Source organism: Neodiprion lecontei, chromosome 2 (assembly GCF_021901455.1).
Source record: "Neodiprion lecontei isolate iyNeoLeco1 chromosome 2, iyNeoLeco1.1, whole genome shotgun sequence".
NCBI lineage: Eukaryota > Metazoa > Arthropoda > Insecta > Hymenoptera > Diprionidae > Neodiprion > Neodiprion lecontei.
The window spans coordinates 592,295-610,811 of record NC_060261.1 but is presented as its reverse complement, the minus strand read 5'-3'; the positions used below and the strand labels follow the sequence as shown (position 1 = coordinate 610,811).

General features: G+C 39.3%; 4 protein-coding genes across 15 annotated transcripts in view; 2 read left to right on the top strand and 2 right to left on the bottom strand.

Annotated features, from left to right (window-relative positions):
* Positions 1-9,318, top strand: part of LOC107220436 (methyltransferase-like protein 17, mitochondrial) — a 28,061-nt gene extending 18,743 nt beyond the window's left edge. For 2 of the 5 annotated variants that reach the window (XM_046732751.1, XM_046732752.1), the window contains 9 exons: positions 6,883-6,932; positions 7,014-7,167; positions 7,286-7,682; positions 7,765-7,918; positions 8,001-8,144; positions 8,323-8,412; positions 8,521-8,659; positions 8,753-8,891; positions 9,132-9,318. In XM_046732751.1, coding sequence (XP_046588707.1) covers positions 6,883-6,932; positions 7,014-7,167; positions 7,286-7,682; positions 7,765-7,918; positions 8,001-8,144; positions 8,323-8,412; positions 8,521-8,659; positions 8,753-8,891; positions 9,132-9,222 — 1,358 coding nt within the window. In that variant the 3' untranslated portion in view covers positions 9,223-9,318. Of the gene's footprint in view, positions 1-6,015; positions 6,223-6,882; positions 6,938-7,013; positions 7,168-7,285; positions 7,683-7,764; positions 7,919-8,000; positions 8,145-8,322; positions 8,413-8,520; positions 8,660-8,752; positions 8,892-9,131 lie in introns of those variants that run through there. The other 3 variants (XM_046732753.1, XM_015659032.2, XM_046732750.1) reach the window with 3 other exon arrangements.
* On the bottom strand, positions 38-6,601 carry LOC107220434 (xenotropic and polytropic retrovirus receptor 1). 7 transcript variants are annotated; one of them, XM_015659029.2, is made up of 11 exons: positions 6,372-6,601; positions 5,561-5,714; positions 5,197-5,459; positions 4,795-5,056; positions 4,408-4,583; positions 4,194-4,295; positions 3,673-3,910; positions 3,391-3,585; positions 2,873-3,042; positions 2,503-2,636; positions 750-1,217 (listed from the first exon to the last, which is right to left on the bottom strand). In XM_015659029.2, the coding sequence occupies exons 1-11, from the start codon at positions 6,438-6,440 to the stop codon at positions 968-970; spliced, it is 2,013 nt and encodes a 670-aa protein (XP_015514515.2). In that variant the 5' UTR covers positions 6,441-6,601; the 3' UTR covers positions 750-967. The 7 variants fall into 7 exon arrangements, with proteins under 7 accessions (XP_046588704.1, XP_015514515.2, XP_046588701.1 ...); XM_046732744.1 differs by lacking the exon at positions 750-1,217 and adding an exon at positions 1,225-2,069; XM_046732748.1 differs by lacking the exons at positions 750-1,217; positions 2,503-2,636 and adding an exon at positions 38-160 and having other exon boundaries at positions 6,372-6,570.
* A 790-nt stretch (positions 9,319-10,108) lies between the features above and the next one.
* LOC107220417 (probable cytochrome P450 303a1) lies at positions 10,109-14,521 on the top strand. Of its 2 annotated transcripts, none has more exons than XM_015659009.2 (10): positions 10,109-10,147; positions 11,031-11,116; positions 11,177-11,428; positions 11,546-12,029; positions 12,190-12,370; positions 12,470-12,578; positions 12,694-12,874; positions 12,953-13,070; positions 13,640-13,778; positions 13,864-14,521. In XM_015659009.2, the coding sequence occupies exons 2-10, from the start codon at positions 11,032-11,034 to the stop codon at positions 14,049-14,051; spliced, it is 1,737 nt and encodes a 578-aa protein (XP_015514495.2). In that variant the 5' UTR covers positions 10,109-10,147; position 11,031; the 3' UTR covers positions 14,052-14,521. The 2 variants fall into 2 exon arrangements, with proteins under 2 accessions (XP_015514495.2, XP_046588047.1); XM_046732091.1 differs by having other exon boundaries at positions 10,121-10,147; positions 13,640-13,788; positions 13,864-14,037.
* LOC107220450 (alpha-1,3-mannosyl-glycoprotein 4-beta-N-acetylglucosaminyltransferase B) lies at positions 14,264-18,478 on the bottom strand. Its single transcript, XM_015659054.2, has 9 exons — positions 16,948-18,478; positions 16,767-16,813; positions 16,396-16,706; positions 16,181-16,311; positions 16,002-16,109; positions 15,705-15,898; positions 15,461-15,597; positions 15,275-15,390; positions 14,264-15,037 (listed from the first exon to the last, which is right to left on the bottom strand). Exons 1-9 carry the CDS (start codon positions 17,479-17,481, stop codon positions 15,008-15,010), a joined length of 1,608 nt encoding a protein of 535 aa, XP_015514540.1. The 5' UTR covers positions 17,482-18,478; the 3' UTR covers positions 14,264-15,007.
* Between the last annotated feature and the right edge of the window lie 39 nt (positions 18,479-18,517).

Genomic DNA, 18,517 nt, shown 5'->3' with positions numbered 1-18,517 from the left:
TTAAAACTCAACGGATCGCTCCTTCCATATGCAAGGTGTCATTCATGAAGTCCTCGAAGTATTCCCCCGGAGTTTGCGCCGTCGCCTCGAGCTTCAATCAATATTCTCGCGCTTCTGCTCCTCGGGAAATTCACCCCCCCTCTTCTCCGCAACCTTCCTACTAGACACGCATACACCTGTACACCATGCCCGCCGGCTTACCGCAGGTGCGGTTGGCATCTAAGTTCAACTCTCGGAAAATTATTCGAAAATCGGACGAACAAATTAAGCGACTTTAATAATTTCATATAATCATACGACTGGATGTCCGAGGCCCGCAATCGCACGATTTCTACCGCATCCGGTATAAATTGTATTCTGTATTCCACTGGCACAGTAATTTACATGACTTTACCTCGTACATGTAGGCCGTATATATCGTCCGACTCGCAGAGCTTATCAAGCCTCGGACGGACTTATCGCGGTTAAAGCCGTTGTTGCGCCACCTGTATCCTTTACTGCTACTTAAGTACGTATAAGTGTGTATGTGTGTATTTTTTTTTTTTCATTCTCCTACACCTTTACCGACGTTTTTTTTTTTAGTTAATTTCCAAATAATTTCCAACCATTTCACCAATTTACTAATTCACGTGTTATACTAATTTCGAAATGAGCGGCAAGCCTTCTTAAATTCAATATACACTCAATTGTCTGGTTCCGACTTGATAAATATTCTTGATGCACTCCGATATGAATAAATTAACAACTGATCGGTGAAACGAATATTATTAACATAATATTATAATATTGGTTTACACGGCGTTGAACAGCTGGGTACATAAAACTGACACTCTCGTGCATACGGCGTTGTAAGTGATGAAATATTTTGTAATGAGACGTTGTACAACGGATACTATAAAAGGATCTAGGAGTAATGTACTTTCAAATTTGTTGAAATAATCCTCAACAAAATAATCTAATCTGTAAATTAGTTCCTGAAATCTTTCAACGTCGTTTCTACGTCGGGCATTAAAGTGCAGCTCGACTTCGATTTCGGTCTGTCGTTTTTTTCTTCATTCCGACGATTTCGCACCCCGTCCGTAGCATCCATCATTCGCAATATTTGCGTGTGATCGCAACGCTCGATCGGTGCGATCGATATATCTCTGACTGCTCGAAACTTACCGCAATTATTCAAATGTTCGTTCTCCAAGCGGAAAAAGTTCCAAACGAATCGCCTGTTTTCAATCCAATCGTTTATATAGATTAGCTGAATATTATACGAACAATATATATTCCGAACAAAATTACGTATTATTGTGTATATCACGATGGTAATATTATTAACAACGTAACAAAAGGCAAAACGTGCAGTTAGCTGATATTGTACGATATTTATATACATGTATAAGCCAGGCTTGTGTTTCCATTACAGAATACATATAAATGTATGAGGCGCGCTCTACCAAATCAGCCACTTTTTTTTTATCCTCTCGAATCTGTTCCATAATTGGTTACATAGTATTATTACCCAAAGATACTCTCTGTGAAATGTTTCAGATTTTTCGAATAACTCGTTTCGGAAATGGCTTATTTTTTTTAAAACCCGTATATCACGGATGATCGATCAAGCTTTCCTGGTATACGGGTTTGAAGGAAGAAAAAAAACCAACTCCGAAACGAGTAAATTAAAAAATCATAAAAAATTCACGGAGAGTACCTTGTAGTACTGTACTACTATATAACCAATTATGGCACAGATCCGAGAGAATAACAAAGAAAAGTTACTGAATTGGTGGAGGACGCCTCATGCATTTAATTAAACCTACGCAGAAAATTTGTAATATTTTAGAATTGAGATCGTCTTCCCGTTTCAGGTTCTTCCACTTCGTTATCACCGCACAACGTCGCAGCTGTCTTCGTCGCCGTCGTCATCAGCCGCGTCCATAAGACGCATGGCACCCTCGGGTCCCCGATCAGTAAATTCGTCATAACGCATTGGTCCAATCGAAATGTCTCTTACCGCTCGAAACTTTCCAACGTTATTGAGGTGCTCGTTTTCCAGCCGCAAATAATTCCACATGTACCTTCTATACGATGTTATTTACCAGGGATAAGAGATACTTTGAGTTACATTGACACCGAGCAACTAGGCGATACCGATGACATCAGCATCGATTATTGATACATTGACTAAAACGTCAATAAATGTTTATACGCGAGAAAAATGTATTACTTGCCAAGTACCATATATGGATTTGGTTTATAGGACAGCACATGTGTGATGGAAATGAAAAGCCTTTTAAAAGACATGCGGACGCGTTATTAGTTACATATTACGTATACGTGTACATATCAAACGTTCGAACTACAGGGTTTAGAAATATTGAAGCTATTTTTTTAGCTAAAATTCCATCAAAGATCACACATAGTTGTTATAGCCAGTTTAAATGCAATTATGAAAGCTTGGCCAATATTCTTAAACCCTCGTATATTATCTTCCATGCACTCGTCGATGCGCACCTGAATACTTCTAAGGGTGCAACGATGGAGACCATCAGATCGGCATGCACGTAGCCCATTTCGGTGAGAGATAATGAAAATGCCCAACCAAATCGGAGGATAAAATCTTCAACGATCGCAAAGTAGTAGTAATACTGCGGCGTGACGTAACCAAATCATTTTACAATCGATACACACTCGCACGCATATAACGTTGCAAACTGAAGTTCGCTACAAACTGCAAGCGCTCATGTGCCGCACATCGAACACGGTTCGCGATTCCGAAAAAGTTATCATTGCGTAAAACAATTCTATAAACGCATAGATCGTAATATTTCGAATTACGCAAAAACTGTTCAACGGCTTTAATTCTGAGAGAAAATAAACTTACCGGCGAGGAGTAAACAATTTCTTCGCGAAGAAACTTGTTCTCGCCTTTTCGCACTTCGAGTAGGCCCCAGTCTAATTTAACGTCCCAAGTATAGGCGAAGCAGGAACTAACAACGCTCGCGACAACCCAGAGGTAGAAATACGGGTTCTGCGTTGTTGTTTGGTAACGATCTGCAGGCACGGAAATCATTATAACTTATTGGGATAGTCACCTTGCGATGCGTCGTCTGGTGGAAAAAAATCAAACCAATGCAACCAGGCTGACAGCTGACCGTTGACCGTATTTTTTCGCGCGTGGATAATAGAACATGTATATTATTGATTACGATTCACTCATTTATGTGACATGAGCAATTTGAAAGACCAAGAATTTTACGATTTGCCATCATTAAAATGAAAAACTTAGGTTATGTGGTGGTACAATGGCGCCCACTATTAGGCTCTGACGTCATGAGGACATTTTCCAATAATTGCGACGGAGTTTAACGTAAAAGAATTATACAACAGGCGATCGCTTACTGGCGTACGCGAGATGAAGGTATGAGAAGATGACGACGAAAAAGCTCGTAGCGTATTTCGATGCGTTTGCCAGGTGAGGGAAAATTTCTTTCGTATCCCTGTACCGTCTTAGGCACTGAGCGAATCGGAACCACGCCGGCAGGCAGGCTACGAAAGGCCTCATCGAGTGCTCGTGTAATATACAGACTTCCGCATCTATATCATGTGAAATGTGATTGACTATTGAAATTCATACTGACACACTGTAATTGCATTATTTCATGTATCGTATGTATTCCTTACCCGTAACTCTGGTCCATGACGAGTTCTTCGTATAGAAACAGACAAAGTACTGCAAATCAAGGAAGACGGTTTGAAGGGAGTTGAGCTGATCGGCAAGCCAAAAGTCGGCGAATCCCACGTAAAAGAATGGCGCACAAAATATTCGCCCCATGACTCGCAACGCCCAAAATCTAGCCTCGTGTCGCAGAGTTTTCGTCGGGTTGAAAAGGAATGCCATTAATCCTGCATACAGCAGAACCTGCGCGGATTAAAGGTTACTCTCATTGTATGATTGAATATTCAATCGAGACCAACTAACGGCATTGTCAATTGGCGAATAAGTATTGAACATCGTCAAGTTAGTATAGGAAGTGACTAGGTCAGAGTGGATTTGCTTCTTTCCATTCTTAGATGACAAATAAATTGATACCCCTACAACTCGAAAGGGAGAGCCATTACTGGCGAAGGATTAACAGACCCTCGAGAATCGTAATATTGTCTAGAAAATCCACTTTGGCCCAATCTCCGCTTTCTCAAATTACCGGCTGTACAAATGGGGAGACTCCTAAATTGTCGCTGTATAAAAAGCCGAGCACCGACAAGGTCCAAACGATTCCAAAAATACTCGCCATTTCAATGATGTGCTGAAAATGAGAATTAGCACGAATTGATGATCGATCGACGGCTGAATTGGTCTTATTTTTATATTTCCCGTTGTTTATGGATATGGTACGTGTAATGGAAGTATTATCTAACCTGCTCCGACAAATGATTTCGTGGGTCTAATTCGAAGATTAACACGTGGTTAACCCCTGAGGATCTCCATCCGTAAACATTTATTCCCATGAGAAAAAAGAATTGTATCATCAAGAACGGACCACGGTAGAGCCTACACAATACCCTCCAGTCACTTCTGTCGTTGTTATAGGCCCCTGTGATAAAATTGAGTTGATGCAATTGATCCTTGGATCCCTTCACCTTAGTATTGAGAGGGTGTCGAAACCAATCGAGCAAAGGGTAGAAATACCTTTTTTCCAATAAAATTTTTAGTGGTCAAGTTGTAACGACGCAGATTACTTCCGTGTGGACAAATTGTTTTTGCAAAAAAAAGGTATTTCTCGCTTTGCCCTGGCTCATCATTACCGGAAAGCACAACGGCCACGAGTAGGACTACAAAGGCCCCGGAAAAGAGGCCGACTTTGAACGTTATCCAGGGCGAGAGTTGCTCTCCCAAGGGCGGGACACGTAGACGTTTCATTGCTCGTTGACGATCACCGTGTTCTAAATCGCGGGTGAATACTGCCTCCGTTTCACCAATCAGTCTGTCGATGTCTTTGTGAATATGAAATAACGCGCCCTCGACGTGCTCTGCTCTCCATTTCGACCCTACTTCAACGTTTAACAACTGAAATCATCCATTTCCCGATTGTAATATATATGAAATCTTACGCGTTATCTGCATCTGCAGAATATGATATGATATTATGCACACACTGTTAATGTATCAAGTGATATCGAATATTTATGAACCGATATGCAACGCACTTTGTCATGTTTCTTCAAGATTTTTCTGAACCCGGTGAAGTTCAGATTTTGATAATTTTGAAGCAGTATCAGCGAAAGATAAAACTCGGAAAAGGCAAGTTTCAATTCCCGAATCTTACGCGCCGGTACTGGCTTCTTGTGAATAATGCGTCCATTATACGGGCCTTTATGGCCACCGGATTTCACTTCGTCGACGACGGTTTGAACTCCACTCAGCTCACTTGTAAGGGTTGCGTATCTACGCATCGCCTCCGCCAACTTCTCTGCAGAAACCAGTTTCGATTTAAAGATCGGATATTTTTTTTCAATTCACGCCAAGTATGTAAGCAATAATACTGTGAGTCATGCACAATTTATTAATCACCTGAATAAAACGTGTTGATTTTTGCCAGCTCCTTGTCACAATAGTGAAAGAAAGTTTCGTCAAATTTACTGAAATACCTTTCCAAAACATGCGGTCCGATAGCTTCTACCGCTGGAGCTTGTTCGATCGCAGCGTACAACAAGGCCTTCATTTCCTTAATCAAAACAGCGTTTTTATCATTTTTTATTTAACACTAATTATCAACGATTCTCCTTCGAAATTTTCACTTGTGTTCGTCAATCAATCGTCAATTTTGAAAAAGCGCATAAAAGTCGATGCAATATTTGAATTGAAACCTCAGTGGCCTACCGCCTTTTTATTATTATAAGCTTTCACCACCAGATCGCGTGTATACAAGATTATGGCCAGGGATGTTGGCCTGGAAAGTGCCTGGAGGAAAATTGTCAAGATTCTTGTCTGAGTCGAACCTCTTATTGGATATTTGTTCATTGTCTTACAGTGTTCACCACGCACAGACTCGATGAGTCTGTATTGGAGAGCGTGTTTCGAAGATACTCTGATCTGTTTATGTTTTAGGTTATAACTAGTTATTACTTGAAACAACCGGTGTAGTACACGAGAAATCGTTTTGAAAAATTATTATCAATCAATAAACAGGACGGTACGACAGAGTCAGAGTAGTGTAATCTAGAACGAATTCTGTAAGTAAATGTAATATTGGATATTAGATGTATTTGGACATGGGTTACATGAATGGAAACTCAATTCTCCATGTCATTTCAAACGGTCAAGACACTCTGCTATATACATGCGTGATATAAAACTATGATTTCATCAACTATCTGGTTACCTCGTAATTAATGTACTGTTTTCTCCATTCCGGAGTTATATGAGCGCCCAAGTGTTCCGCGAATTTCATTGTATCGCACTTGTCGCGTTCGTTTCTATATTTCAATCAAAACTGGTCCTCTTGAGCTACGCTGGTAAATTGAATTCCCATCCTCGAATCTGTCTTTCAAGACTCATCGACTTATTTATAAACCGTAAACGGTTGGCAAACAGATCTGACATACACACACAAGTATGTGTAGATAGCTCATGAGTATGCATTTGAATGGATGCGGTATTTTGGGTTATGTCCTTGCATAGACTATAAAAATTCTAGAGCAGAAACTACTTGAGAAAATATAAGAAGCGAAGCGCACAATTTCAAAGGAATCAAACTAGATAACGTTAGTGGTTTCCATTTTCATTTACATTACGGGTCTTTCAAACGAAAAATTTCGTATCAGACGTAATTGTTTTGAACAAGCAGGCAAGCGAAGCTCGATGATTTTTATAATGAATAAAATTTCTTTCAGTAACAATGTTGCGAAGATTTACGGCACTGGAAACCATACAGAAGCGATGGGTGAGGTTTGAATAACAAGTCGAGTATCTTAATTACAATTAAATCCTAATAGATAATGTAAAATTCGTCTTTGCGTCTCAGGCATCGGTGAGGGCGATGGTGAAAATTGACGAGAGTGTGAATAAACAAATAGAAACAGATGAGCTCAATCCAAAACGACATCCCGGAATAATAAAGTCACGAGCCATGCAATTACCGGAATGGATCGAAAAAGCGATGGTTGAAGCTACCGCAGGTATTCGAATCCTTTTTTCTCTTGTTTGTTTAGATTTAAATTTCACTGTCTGCACTGCGATTGAGTTGTGACACAACGCGTTAATGAATCCCTAATTAATTATAAATTCATGTCGCAGATCATCCAGTGAAACCTCTGCGCAAAGTGGCTGGCATCCTAGCTAATTATTTAAAACAGCGCCACCCACCCTTGGAAAAACATGAATTTGTTGATAAACTAACGGAAGTGCAAGAGTTAGTGTCGAGAAAAGTCGATCTAAGTAAATTATCTAACGATGAAATAGACGAGTTTTGGAAAAGAAATCAGTATAACGTTAAAATTAAATTGAAGCAGCGGGTTTACGCTTGGGTTGCTGTGGAATACGATGCTTACAAAAGCCTATGTTACATGCTGGCTCGTGGAGCTCAGGAATATTCAGTATTATATCAGATATTTAACGAGATACACCTGGCTGATAAAGAATTTCAGCCGAAAGCGTTGTTTGACTTTGGATCTGGAATCGGCACAGTCACATGGTAGGTTAATTCCTTCTTATCGAAAATATTGGAGGAAAGGGGTCTTATGCCGAGTTAAAAAAAATTTTCCCTTTTGTCCTAGGGCGGCGTCTCAGTTCTGGATAACATCGTTGAATGAATATTACTGCGTAGATTCTTCGGGAGACATGCATCGCTTGGCGGAATCCATAATAGCGAATCACCCGTCCAAGCTCAAGGAAGTTTACTTTCGGCAATTTTTACCATCGTCAGCAAGGGTGAGATTAATCAGCTAAACTCAATACCGTAAACTCATCAGCTGGTTAACTTCGTTTTCAAACCTATTCTTCCATGTTTCAGATAAAATCAGACATCGTCGTTTCGGCATTTTCTTTAATGGAGTTGCCGAACGCGCAAGCAAGGCTTGAAGTAGTTTTAAATCTTTGGATGCGGACTAACAACTATTTAATCATCGTTGAACAGGGAACAAATGCGGGATTCAGGGTACTCACCTTGTACTATTTTCCATTGCGCAAATCCATAAACTGAGCATACATAAATATGAAAAATCATAGACTGATAGTAAATTTCCATTTGCCATAATTTTATATACATGTATTTAAGAGCACTTGAACGCTATCAGTTCAAGCCTGTTTCTATTTTGTGTCGTTAATGTGTACAGATTGTAAACGAGGCCCGTGACTTTGTTTTGGATATGTCCAGTAAATCCTTGGAGACTGACAATCCGAATCCGTTTCACGTCTTCGCACCAGTAAGTAGCCGAAAGCAGCTGTCCACAGTGTACGGCTGCAGTCAAATCTTATCGCTATTCAATGTCAATAGTCTATGAAGTTTTCACGGATAAACGGATTGATTTCAGTGTCCCCACGACATGATCTGCCCGAGATATATCGTTGACAAAACACCATGTAACTTCCAATCATCTTATTTCACCGTGTCGGTAGGAAAACAATCAGAATTGAAAAAGGAACGATATTCGTACGTCGTCCTTAAGAAAGGTTATTCTTTCAGTGATTTTTTCTTTTCCCTTCCTTTTCTCGATCCTGCATTTTATCAGGATAAAAATTAAACTACGATATTTTTGGCGATAGGTGAGCGTCCCGCAGATGATCCACAGTGGCCCAGACTTGTCAGACCAAGTTTGGTTCGTTCAAAGCATACAATGTGTCGGATCTGTACAGCGACAGGGAAACTCGAGGAGATTGTCTTTACAGCCAGTAAGCACGGAAAGTGAGTAAGAGTTGTTGTGCCAAACGAAGTTCTGTTTCGCGTGATTTTGAAAGTACTGCGTGAGTCAAGTTTCACAAAAACGTCCCTGTCCCACACCCACCAATCCAATACGTATAAATTACGCACTTGTGCCTATTTCTCGATAGCGTTACGCCTACGTTACTGAAAAATAGACGTCAACTTACCGTTTAAACTAAGCTTCGTGTTACACGGTAGCATATTAATCTTCAATGATTACAGACCGCTATACAAATGTGCCAGACACAGCGATTGGGGGGATAAACTGCCTCTTCAAATCATAGATCCAGAAGAACCAGCCTCCAGTGATTAAATGTTAAGATTAAATATTTTTGTAACACGATTGACAATGTAAATAATAAACGTGTAAATATAGGTATATCATTAATGAATACACGTCGTAATCTCATCCATTTGATCTTGCCTAATTGTTTCAAATGTAAACTGCGCCCTTTTTAATACCGGCTGAACAGTACACGGGTGTATCTTTGGATGCCAATCTTTAGGCATAACTGTTGCGTGGCTATTTTATATGCGGTAAAAATTTTCCCAATTTCCCACCATGTAAAATTGAGGTTGGAGAAGGGGATGTGTCCATAAACTTAAAGTGGCCATAACCGGTCACATGCCTAAGTTGTATTCATATATCAGAAGTAATAATTTTTTTCGTATTTTTTCTCCCACAAAGGAATACTGGATAACGGATGAACAGTTTAAGGTTCTGTGGTCTCTAGCGCCCAAACTATTTACGGCGGAGGGTCGTGCCCATGGAGACTTTTTTTCAGATTGCAAAGATCTACAACAGATCAGAAATCCAGACGATTTCATCGAAACCCAATCTCAGCTTAATTCTAGCCTAAGCACAATTATACTATACACAATTTCACCATGTAACCAGAACGGTAGCATGGAAAATATACGTTATACAATAATTATAGAAATCGCGAAATGTTCGTGTCTGGACTTTTGTTTATCACAAGAAATTGTCTTTTATATGATGAAGACAAATTTGAGAGATATGATCTCTGACGCCCTCCCTTGCTTCGACATTATAATCTCGTCTCTATATACGTTACGAGAATCAGAAAAAGTTCAATTAGAAGGCTGGAAAAGCGAAACTACTTCCAGAGTAGGGGGTCAAGCCTCGCGATAATTCGCATCCGTAGACTTGACTACGAGTATTAGTAGTTAGATTTTCTCCGCACATCGAACAACGATTACGGTACTCTGCATTGCAGGTGAGCATAAATATCATACAATTCGAATGCTGTAAGCAAATTGAGCGTTTACACTTTCCACCCCGTCGCGGTCGTGGAAACAGCCCACGTTGTAAAAGAATATTTTAGACGAAAATATTGCAGATCTTGACATGTGCTGATGTGTTTACAGAAAATTTTCTACCAGCTAATGCACGTTTAAAAGTAACAAAAGTTTCGTAAATTCTTTTATCCAAATTGTTAGTAATGTCGATAAAATTAGATTCGTTTTACTGTAGCGACGCAATATAGAAAACATCTTTCCGGACTTCTCTCTATACATTAATTTTTAATAGCGAAAAAATATTGTGTTCAATAGTTTCAGAATAATTTATGACGTTCATTATTGTTAGAATGGTACACTGCAGTGAACAAAAATATGGACCATTATATAGTTGCATAACTACACTGCAGAATTATGGCAGCGAATGGTGACCATAATTTCAGTGTTGCCTCGTATGCACAACTTTCTCCGTCCGCGAGAGAATATACCAGTTTCACTCTTATACATAGACACTTATCTGCGACATATTCCTCCGGAAAAACGTCATGCGTCATACTTGAATTACATATACGCAGAAGAAGAGAATTCGTTGAAAAGACTTTTTATCCCTATCCGTTTTCTTAACTTATGCAGCAATTAGCCCATATACAAGTTAGATGAAAAATATGCTCTTTTATAGGACCGTTTGAATTTGACTGATTTCTTATATGGAACGTTATTCGAGTATACGTTGTAAAGATACAGGGCAAACTAAGGCGCAGATTATCATTGCGTAACATTGCAGTGTACGTAAGACTAGAGGTAGATAGTCTACATTTAGAGATTTTCCTAGAGCATTTACACTTTCTTTTCTATTTGCAGGATGTTCTTGCAGACCATTTCAATAACGATCTTAGCGTTCCTCTACTTTTACATAGGGTTGCGAAAACCGAAGGGCTTCCCTCCAGGTAACGTACCACGCGTTCGGTTGATGGTTTATACAAGCATGTAAAAACAATATGCCCTAGGACCAATATGGTGGCCCATCATCGGCTCGGCTCTGGAAGTATCTCGTATACGAAAGGCGACGGGGTGTTTGTACAAGGCGTGCATGGTTCTTTCGAAGAGATACGGTCCGATATTTGGCATAAAGATCGGGGGAGACCGCATAGTCGTACTGAATGACTACGAGACTATTCAGTCAATGCTGAACAACGAGGACTGCGATGGTCGGCCAGATGGATTCTTCTATCAGGCTAGAACAAGGGGGCAACGCCAAGGTCTTTGAACACGTATTAGGCGGGACTACTTGAAAATCTGCCATAGCGAACAAGAATTTTATTTGAAAGATATACAGAGAATCGAGAATGCAATGTGCTATCGCTTGAACTTTTTAGGAATCCTTGTTACCGATGGTTCTTTCTGGGTAGAACAGCGTCGATTTTTACTCCGTCACCTGCGAGAATTTGGTTTCGGTCGCGATACGATGGCTTCGTTGATCGAAGCAGAAGCCGTTCACCTTGTTGAACATTTGAAAAAAATTTCCCGAACAAAGAAGCGAGACTCAACTCCGAGCACGGAGCCCAGGGATGATTGCTGTCGCAGTCGCATCAACAGTGGTCAAATATACCAGCTTGGGAGTAACGGCGCGATTGACGAAAAGGAAAAAAGTCACCCCGACTCGAAGGATTCGAATCATGGGTCAAACGATGTTCGGACCAGTCCAAAGACCACCTTGAAAATTGAAGACATGTACGTTAAACCTGAGGACTACGACGAAGTCAGGAAATTGTCAGAGTCGGGAGAAATGATCATTTCGATGAACGAAGTTTTCGGCGTTCCTGTTTTGAACACCCTGTGGGAAATGATAGCCGGAAAGAGGTGAGAGATATTGCGAATAGACATGATTCTTCTGTTCTCTCGTCAGTGACGTAGATTACAGTTTTGTAAAGAAAATGATAAGGTAAATTTCATCGGTCTCGAAACATTAATTCATATGCCTAAAGTAAATTCGAGGCTCAATTTGACCAACTTTTTACAGATATAGTAACGAAGACAAGAAGTTATTACACCTACAGAGATTACTCAACAGCTTATTGAAAGATGTCGACATGACCGGGTGTCTCTTCGGTTACTTCCCAATTTTAAGAATTCTCGCGCCAGAAATGTCTGGCTACAAACAATTTTTAGACGTGCATCAGCACATATGGGATTTTCTCAACGTAAGTGAATTATGATGAGGCTGCGAGCGTAATTCTACGACAAGTAGCCAGCTGGTGGAGCATTTTCGTTTTACAATATTATCCTTAAAAATATTTCAGGAAGAGTTGGAAAATCATAAAACAACTTTCAATCCGTCCCAGGTCAGGGATTTGATGGACGCTTACATAAATATGCGACTGCGAACAAGTAACAGTGAAAGTTATACAGGTGCGTTTAAAAATTACCGGTCATACACGTCTGATTCACATTTCCGTCCGATTTTTTCTGAAATATGAAAATACGTATATGAAATAAGTCCCAGTAAAATAATAATCTTACACAGAATCTCAGCTGTTGGCAACCTGCTTAGATTTGTTCATAGCAGGCTCTGAGACCACCTCCAAAGCATTGGAAACGTGTTTTTTATACCTCGTGCTTTGCCCGGAGGTTCAAGAAAAAGCGCAGCGGGAAATCGACGCGGTTGTTGGAAGGGACCGATTACCCACGCTAGCCGATCGACCTAGGTATGATATAATATGAAAAAAATAGATGCTACATAAATTGTCGGATCAATGAATGTAATCAAGTGTTGTGAAATACAGAATGCCGTATGTCGACGCGATTGTTTTGGAGTCGTTGAGAATGTTCATGGGCAGAACGATGAACATTCCTCACAGAGCGTTAAAAGACACGGTCATTGCTGGCTATCGAATACCAAAGGTAAAAACACATCAACATCATCACATCATGGTTTTCTTAGAGATTGTAGTGTCATTTTTGAATCATGTTGAAGCTGGTGACATTATCGTACCGTTAGATGTTGAGCAAATTCGTGATTCCGCAGGTTTAGAATCTTCTGATATTCAGTAAGTCGTAATAAGGCAGGATGTCCCCATATTTCTAAAACTCGGTCATTCTAAAATTGGAAAATAGTGCATTTTTTTCCAATGTTTCGTTACGGTAACGTTACTAACTTCAAGCTCGTATTTTTGAAAGGCTACAATCCTGCGAATAAAATTAGTGTATGATACGCGGAAATTGTCTGATCGAAAAAAATTATTTGAAACCCTTCGGTTTGTTGGAAAAAGTGACACGACCATAGTTTTATTGTTCTGAATTTCAATTCCAATAGAATAGTAGAAATACTATCATCACGTATTTGAATGAAATTTTGCACATTACGAATTTTTGATCAATACATTACATTATAATCCCGCTTCTGTTCAAATTCTTGGACGGAGAGTATAGTGTACGAGTGTATTGCGAGTCATATCATGTCAAATTTCTAGGACACAATGATTGTTGTGAATTTCAATGGAATATTAATGGACGAATTTTGGGAAGATCCCGAGATTTTTCGACCAGAAAGGTTCATCAACGACGCCGGAACGATTACTATACCCAGTCGATTTCTGCCCTTTAGTTACGGTAAATCCCGGTAAATTATACGGGAAAAGTAAGTAAAATTTAGTCTGCACAGAGAAATTATATCTGTCTACATTTATTATTTCAGGCAAGCACCGCTGCATAGGCGAAGTATTGGCGAAAAGTAACGTATTTCTATTGACAGCTACACTTTTGCAAACGTTTACATTTTCGGTTGTGCCCGGAGAAACAAAACCGACGATTGAATTTATCGATGGCGTAACGATCAGCCCGAAGCCATATCGAGCTCTCGTCAACCTCAGATTTAAAAAATAAACGCTTTTCCTACGGTGGTGGCTACGTTTCGTTACTTGGATTCAATACCGAGGTTGCAACTTTTAAAGAAATATCTGCAAAAGGGAGTGAAAAAGCACGCATGTATGTATGTTCATTGGTAAATGCAGGGATAGGTACATGCCTAAATTTTCGTCAGTTATAAAAGTCGGAGGATCGGGAGATGTACGAAAATAATAATTATAGAGGTCAAGTTTAGAAGCATAAAATTTACCCACAGTAGAGAAGTGGTTTATTCAATATAAGCTTTGTTCCAAACATCATCTTATCTTCATAAAATTTCAATTAATCTTATTAAAATACATCCATATAATTTTTTGTTCAGATCTCGCGAAAGACAATTGTTAACGCACATAAAAACTATTTTTGCAAAAACTGCAATAAATATGGTTTGCGATTATTAAACTATCAAGAACTGTTAACGAAATTACATAATATGTACAGTTGTATAATCACCAAATACCTACATCGGGTACTCGGAATGGCGAAAGAAAATGCAATTTCTCATACAGATCATAAAATATCCAGACAAAATTAACCACAATAATGTAAAACAAAATAAAATAAGTAAGACATAAATAAATCTCAAAAATTATATGCAACAAACGACTGTACCTTATGTCGCCTAAGTACGTGTCGAACATGTGTTGGAAATTAAACGCATCGTAGAATCTTTTATCTACATCAACATTAAGAATTATATCTGTAATATATATATATATATGCACATACACATGTAAATCTGTTATATGTATACATATTTCCAATCACTTTTTGCCTCTTCAGAATAAAAATACTATACATTGGTGCGAAATACATACGAAATATTATTATAGGTATACATATATCTGGCATGTAAATAAATTATTTGTATATGTGTTTATGTGTAATAAATGAGTTCAGTAACGAAAAAATCGGCGAGATTCTCCTTCTGCGTGTCAGCTCGGCTGCTCCTCCACAATGTGTATCTGCGTGTAATTACGAAAAAATTCATTTAGATCTCGAATATGATAAATAAGCGTAAAACACTGCAAACTGACAAATGCCATCTCCTTGAATGACGACTACTAAAAAACGACTCATTACGAATCAGTTTATGGTAAATATGCAAGTATTTCCTCGTGGTTTGAGTAATTCAAATCATGAGGCCGAAAACAAACAGTAAAGTCAAACTGCACGTATGCAAGGATATGATTTTTACGCACCTCAGAAAGAATAGCCCAGTTGTCACTCTCGCTATGAACAGTCAGACGTAATACCGCTATTTTGCCTAAACCGCTGTCCACCGTACCTTCGGCTACTCCGAGCGTATCAAATTTACCTAGAGAAAAATATCGAATGTGATTAATAATATTTCTGTTCGGGCAATGTAATAGGTACGGTATAAGCACCTATGATGATGTAACCATCCTCCGTAACGTTGTTTGCATTTCTATTGATCGATACAAAATCTGCAGGCAAAACTTCAACAGTAGTGTTATAAAATCGATCCAATGGATGCTCCGCATTCCCACTACGGAACAAATATCTGTGGAAAATATTGTTCATAATAAAGTTGGACATTAAGTTCAATTCGTATTTGAATGATGTAATCGAATACAGTATCATATAAAGTTATAATAGTAAAATGCACACTTCTTTATAAAAATTGGATCAATGAACTTGAAACGCAAATGGTCTCCCGGCTGCGGCAAAAGCCCCCAGAAGAATGATTCGCCTTTGTATGCTTTTTGCAAGGTGTATTGTTTATAGGGCTTTATTTGCGTTTCCACTGTCGCGTCAGGATTTATGTGCCCATAAAACAGCGTTATTTTTCCAAACTGATTGTCCTGTTGATGAAGAATAACCAAAAATTAATGAAATCTCATGTATAATTATCACGCGATTTGGACAAACTTTCTTTGGACCAATATTATCGAAATGCCTGCAAACCTTTAGTTTTTGTACTTTTCCTTTCAACGAAGAATGAGTGCCGATGTGTTGAAAGAGCGACGGTTTGTAGTGCAACCATAATTCAGCTTTAGCCATCTTACAATGTTTCTGCAATGTAAAAATCCAAGCATTATATTAGATTGCCATTAACGATGTTATGAATTCAATTGAACACTTACACTGTCTTTGTCCAAATTGCAAACCTTTGTAGACACTAGATGATCTAGCAACCAATCCACAGGCTTGTCATTGTGAAACATCAAGATAAATTGTACAAGCCAAGGTAAATCCACGCATTTGAACATTTTTCCTATAACAGAAACGGTTAGCGGTAAGTGGGACCGAAAAATGGCAATTACATGACTTTAATTTTAAGTAGAGCATTTGAATGTACCTATGAAACCCAGCTGGCAAAAATCAAGTACAAACCATTCCTCCCTTGAACTAATTTTGCGCAAAGCATAAGATTTCATGGTTGTTATAAAACTCTTTTTTGCCAGTATATCATCTTCTAGTTGAACGTAAAATGTCCCTTTATTACGAGCATACGACATAAGAAATGCAAAGTCTAGATTTTGTTTGGTCCTCCAAACGACACGCTGGTGATTGTCACCTAACGTGTCACGAAGTTTACTCAAATCAGGGTAGTAGTGCGTAGATGGAGATATCACCTCTATTAGTCCAACTTCACACTCTTCGGGGAACCTAATGAAACAAGTATTCACATGACGAATAATGTAAATATGATTTGCTGATTCAACTTACTGAACCTCTATTTGCTTGGCAACATAGGCAACGTATTCCAAGTCGGTCTGTAAAAAAAAAAAAAAAAAACCATCAGTAAAAAATATTTGTAATTATTTGTAATCCAATTGTCGCATAATCATACAGGAATTGTTCCATTAACAAATTTTGCTTTTACAAATTATAAATAGTATCCTCTCACCTCAGCTACGAATACAACGATAATCGTTTCAGCTGCTTCTGAACTGCTCATGAAATCGATCAAGTTCTTAAGCGTGGCGAGCAGGTAGCTTTGAACTTCTCTCTTGACGGTTGGAACACCGAGCACAACACTGGCTCCAGTGCGACCTTTACCTTGAAAGAAGGCTGGACGAAGGCTATTAGCATCGTATAGTAAATGAGGCAAAAAATTGTAAATCGACGGTAACTTGATGCTGGTGTTGTTGGAGCTACCGTTGTTGATCAAAAACTGGATATCAGGAAGAGTATGGCTGCTGTCCAAGAGTTGAGACAGCTGATGCGATAACAAATTAATCTCCTCCTGACTGTTCATATACTTGGCGTTGAGGTGCTGGAGCTTTGCGTGCAACTCCGCTATGTTGTTCTGCAGGGAAGTTTCCTCATGCATTTCAGGTGAAGATATGAGATTCAGTATACAGCAGGGCACCAATATAACAATGAGAAGGAAGAGACAGCGGCGCCGTATCGGAGTCAGGGTGACGACGTTCGACACCATCCTTTCTATACTTTGCCTGGCGCAACGATCATACCTGTAGCTTTGAAACAATCGTGTTTCTAGGCCACTTTCCGAACAGCGAGCGAGTTTCAAAACTCGATACCCTTGCACAGTTGCTTAGGTCTGAACATCAACCCTCAACTCATATTTTCTAGAGTCGCCGTTATTTTGGGAAATAAGTTTCTCTCTTGCATCCCGTGACATTACTATAGATTTAAGTACTTGGCTGCGGGTTCTAACTATAAAGTAAGAAACTAAAACTCCATTCACATAACCTCAGAGAACCATGAACGTCGCTCTGAACATGAAAAAAATTATTGTAATACGGAACGATAATACATGAGTATATCGATTCGATGAAACAGGAAAATATCGCTTGGTTATTGTAATTAGCTACTGCAAGCTAACCCGGTGGTGAAACATCGTTGCAATCCAGTATTACGGCGCTATTTACACGTTACAGCGCTACAGTCTTGCTCGATCATCGTAACCGTCGTTCTTGCACTCATCCTTGATTTTAGGTTATATTGCACGATTTTGTAACCGCTGTTTCACTTGTTTCAAACAGTCATTTCACACCTTCAAACCACTATACGGCCATAGAACACAAGGTGTGGCAGAGTGCACAGTTCCCTGACCTTGTTTACCACTCATGCCTTTTTCACTGCTTTTCAACTGTCAAGTTACGATGGTCACACGTATGTGCGCAATCGGCAGTCACGTTACCCTTGCCAGCCTTTTTACCTTAAATTAACGCGGTCAAGTTGAAACGGTTTGCGTATGAAACCACCAACGACGAAACGCTTCAAATTTACGCAACACAAACACACGTGTTGTCGGGATCGTTGACACGATGCATCGTACTAATGAACGCAAATTTTTAAATCTAAACACGCTAAGTGTCGCATCTACTGTGTAATATTCATGTTTAAGCGGTCAATTTTATGACTATCACTAATTCTTCCGTAAACGTTCCTTCTGTCCACACCTTTTTGACGCGACACCAGGTTCAAATATGGCGAGCGCCAGAGACAAA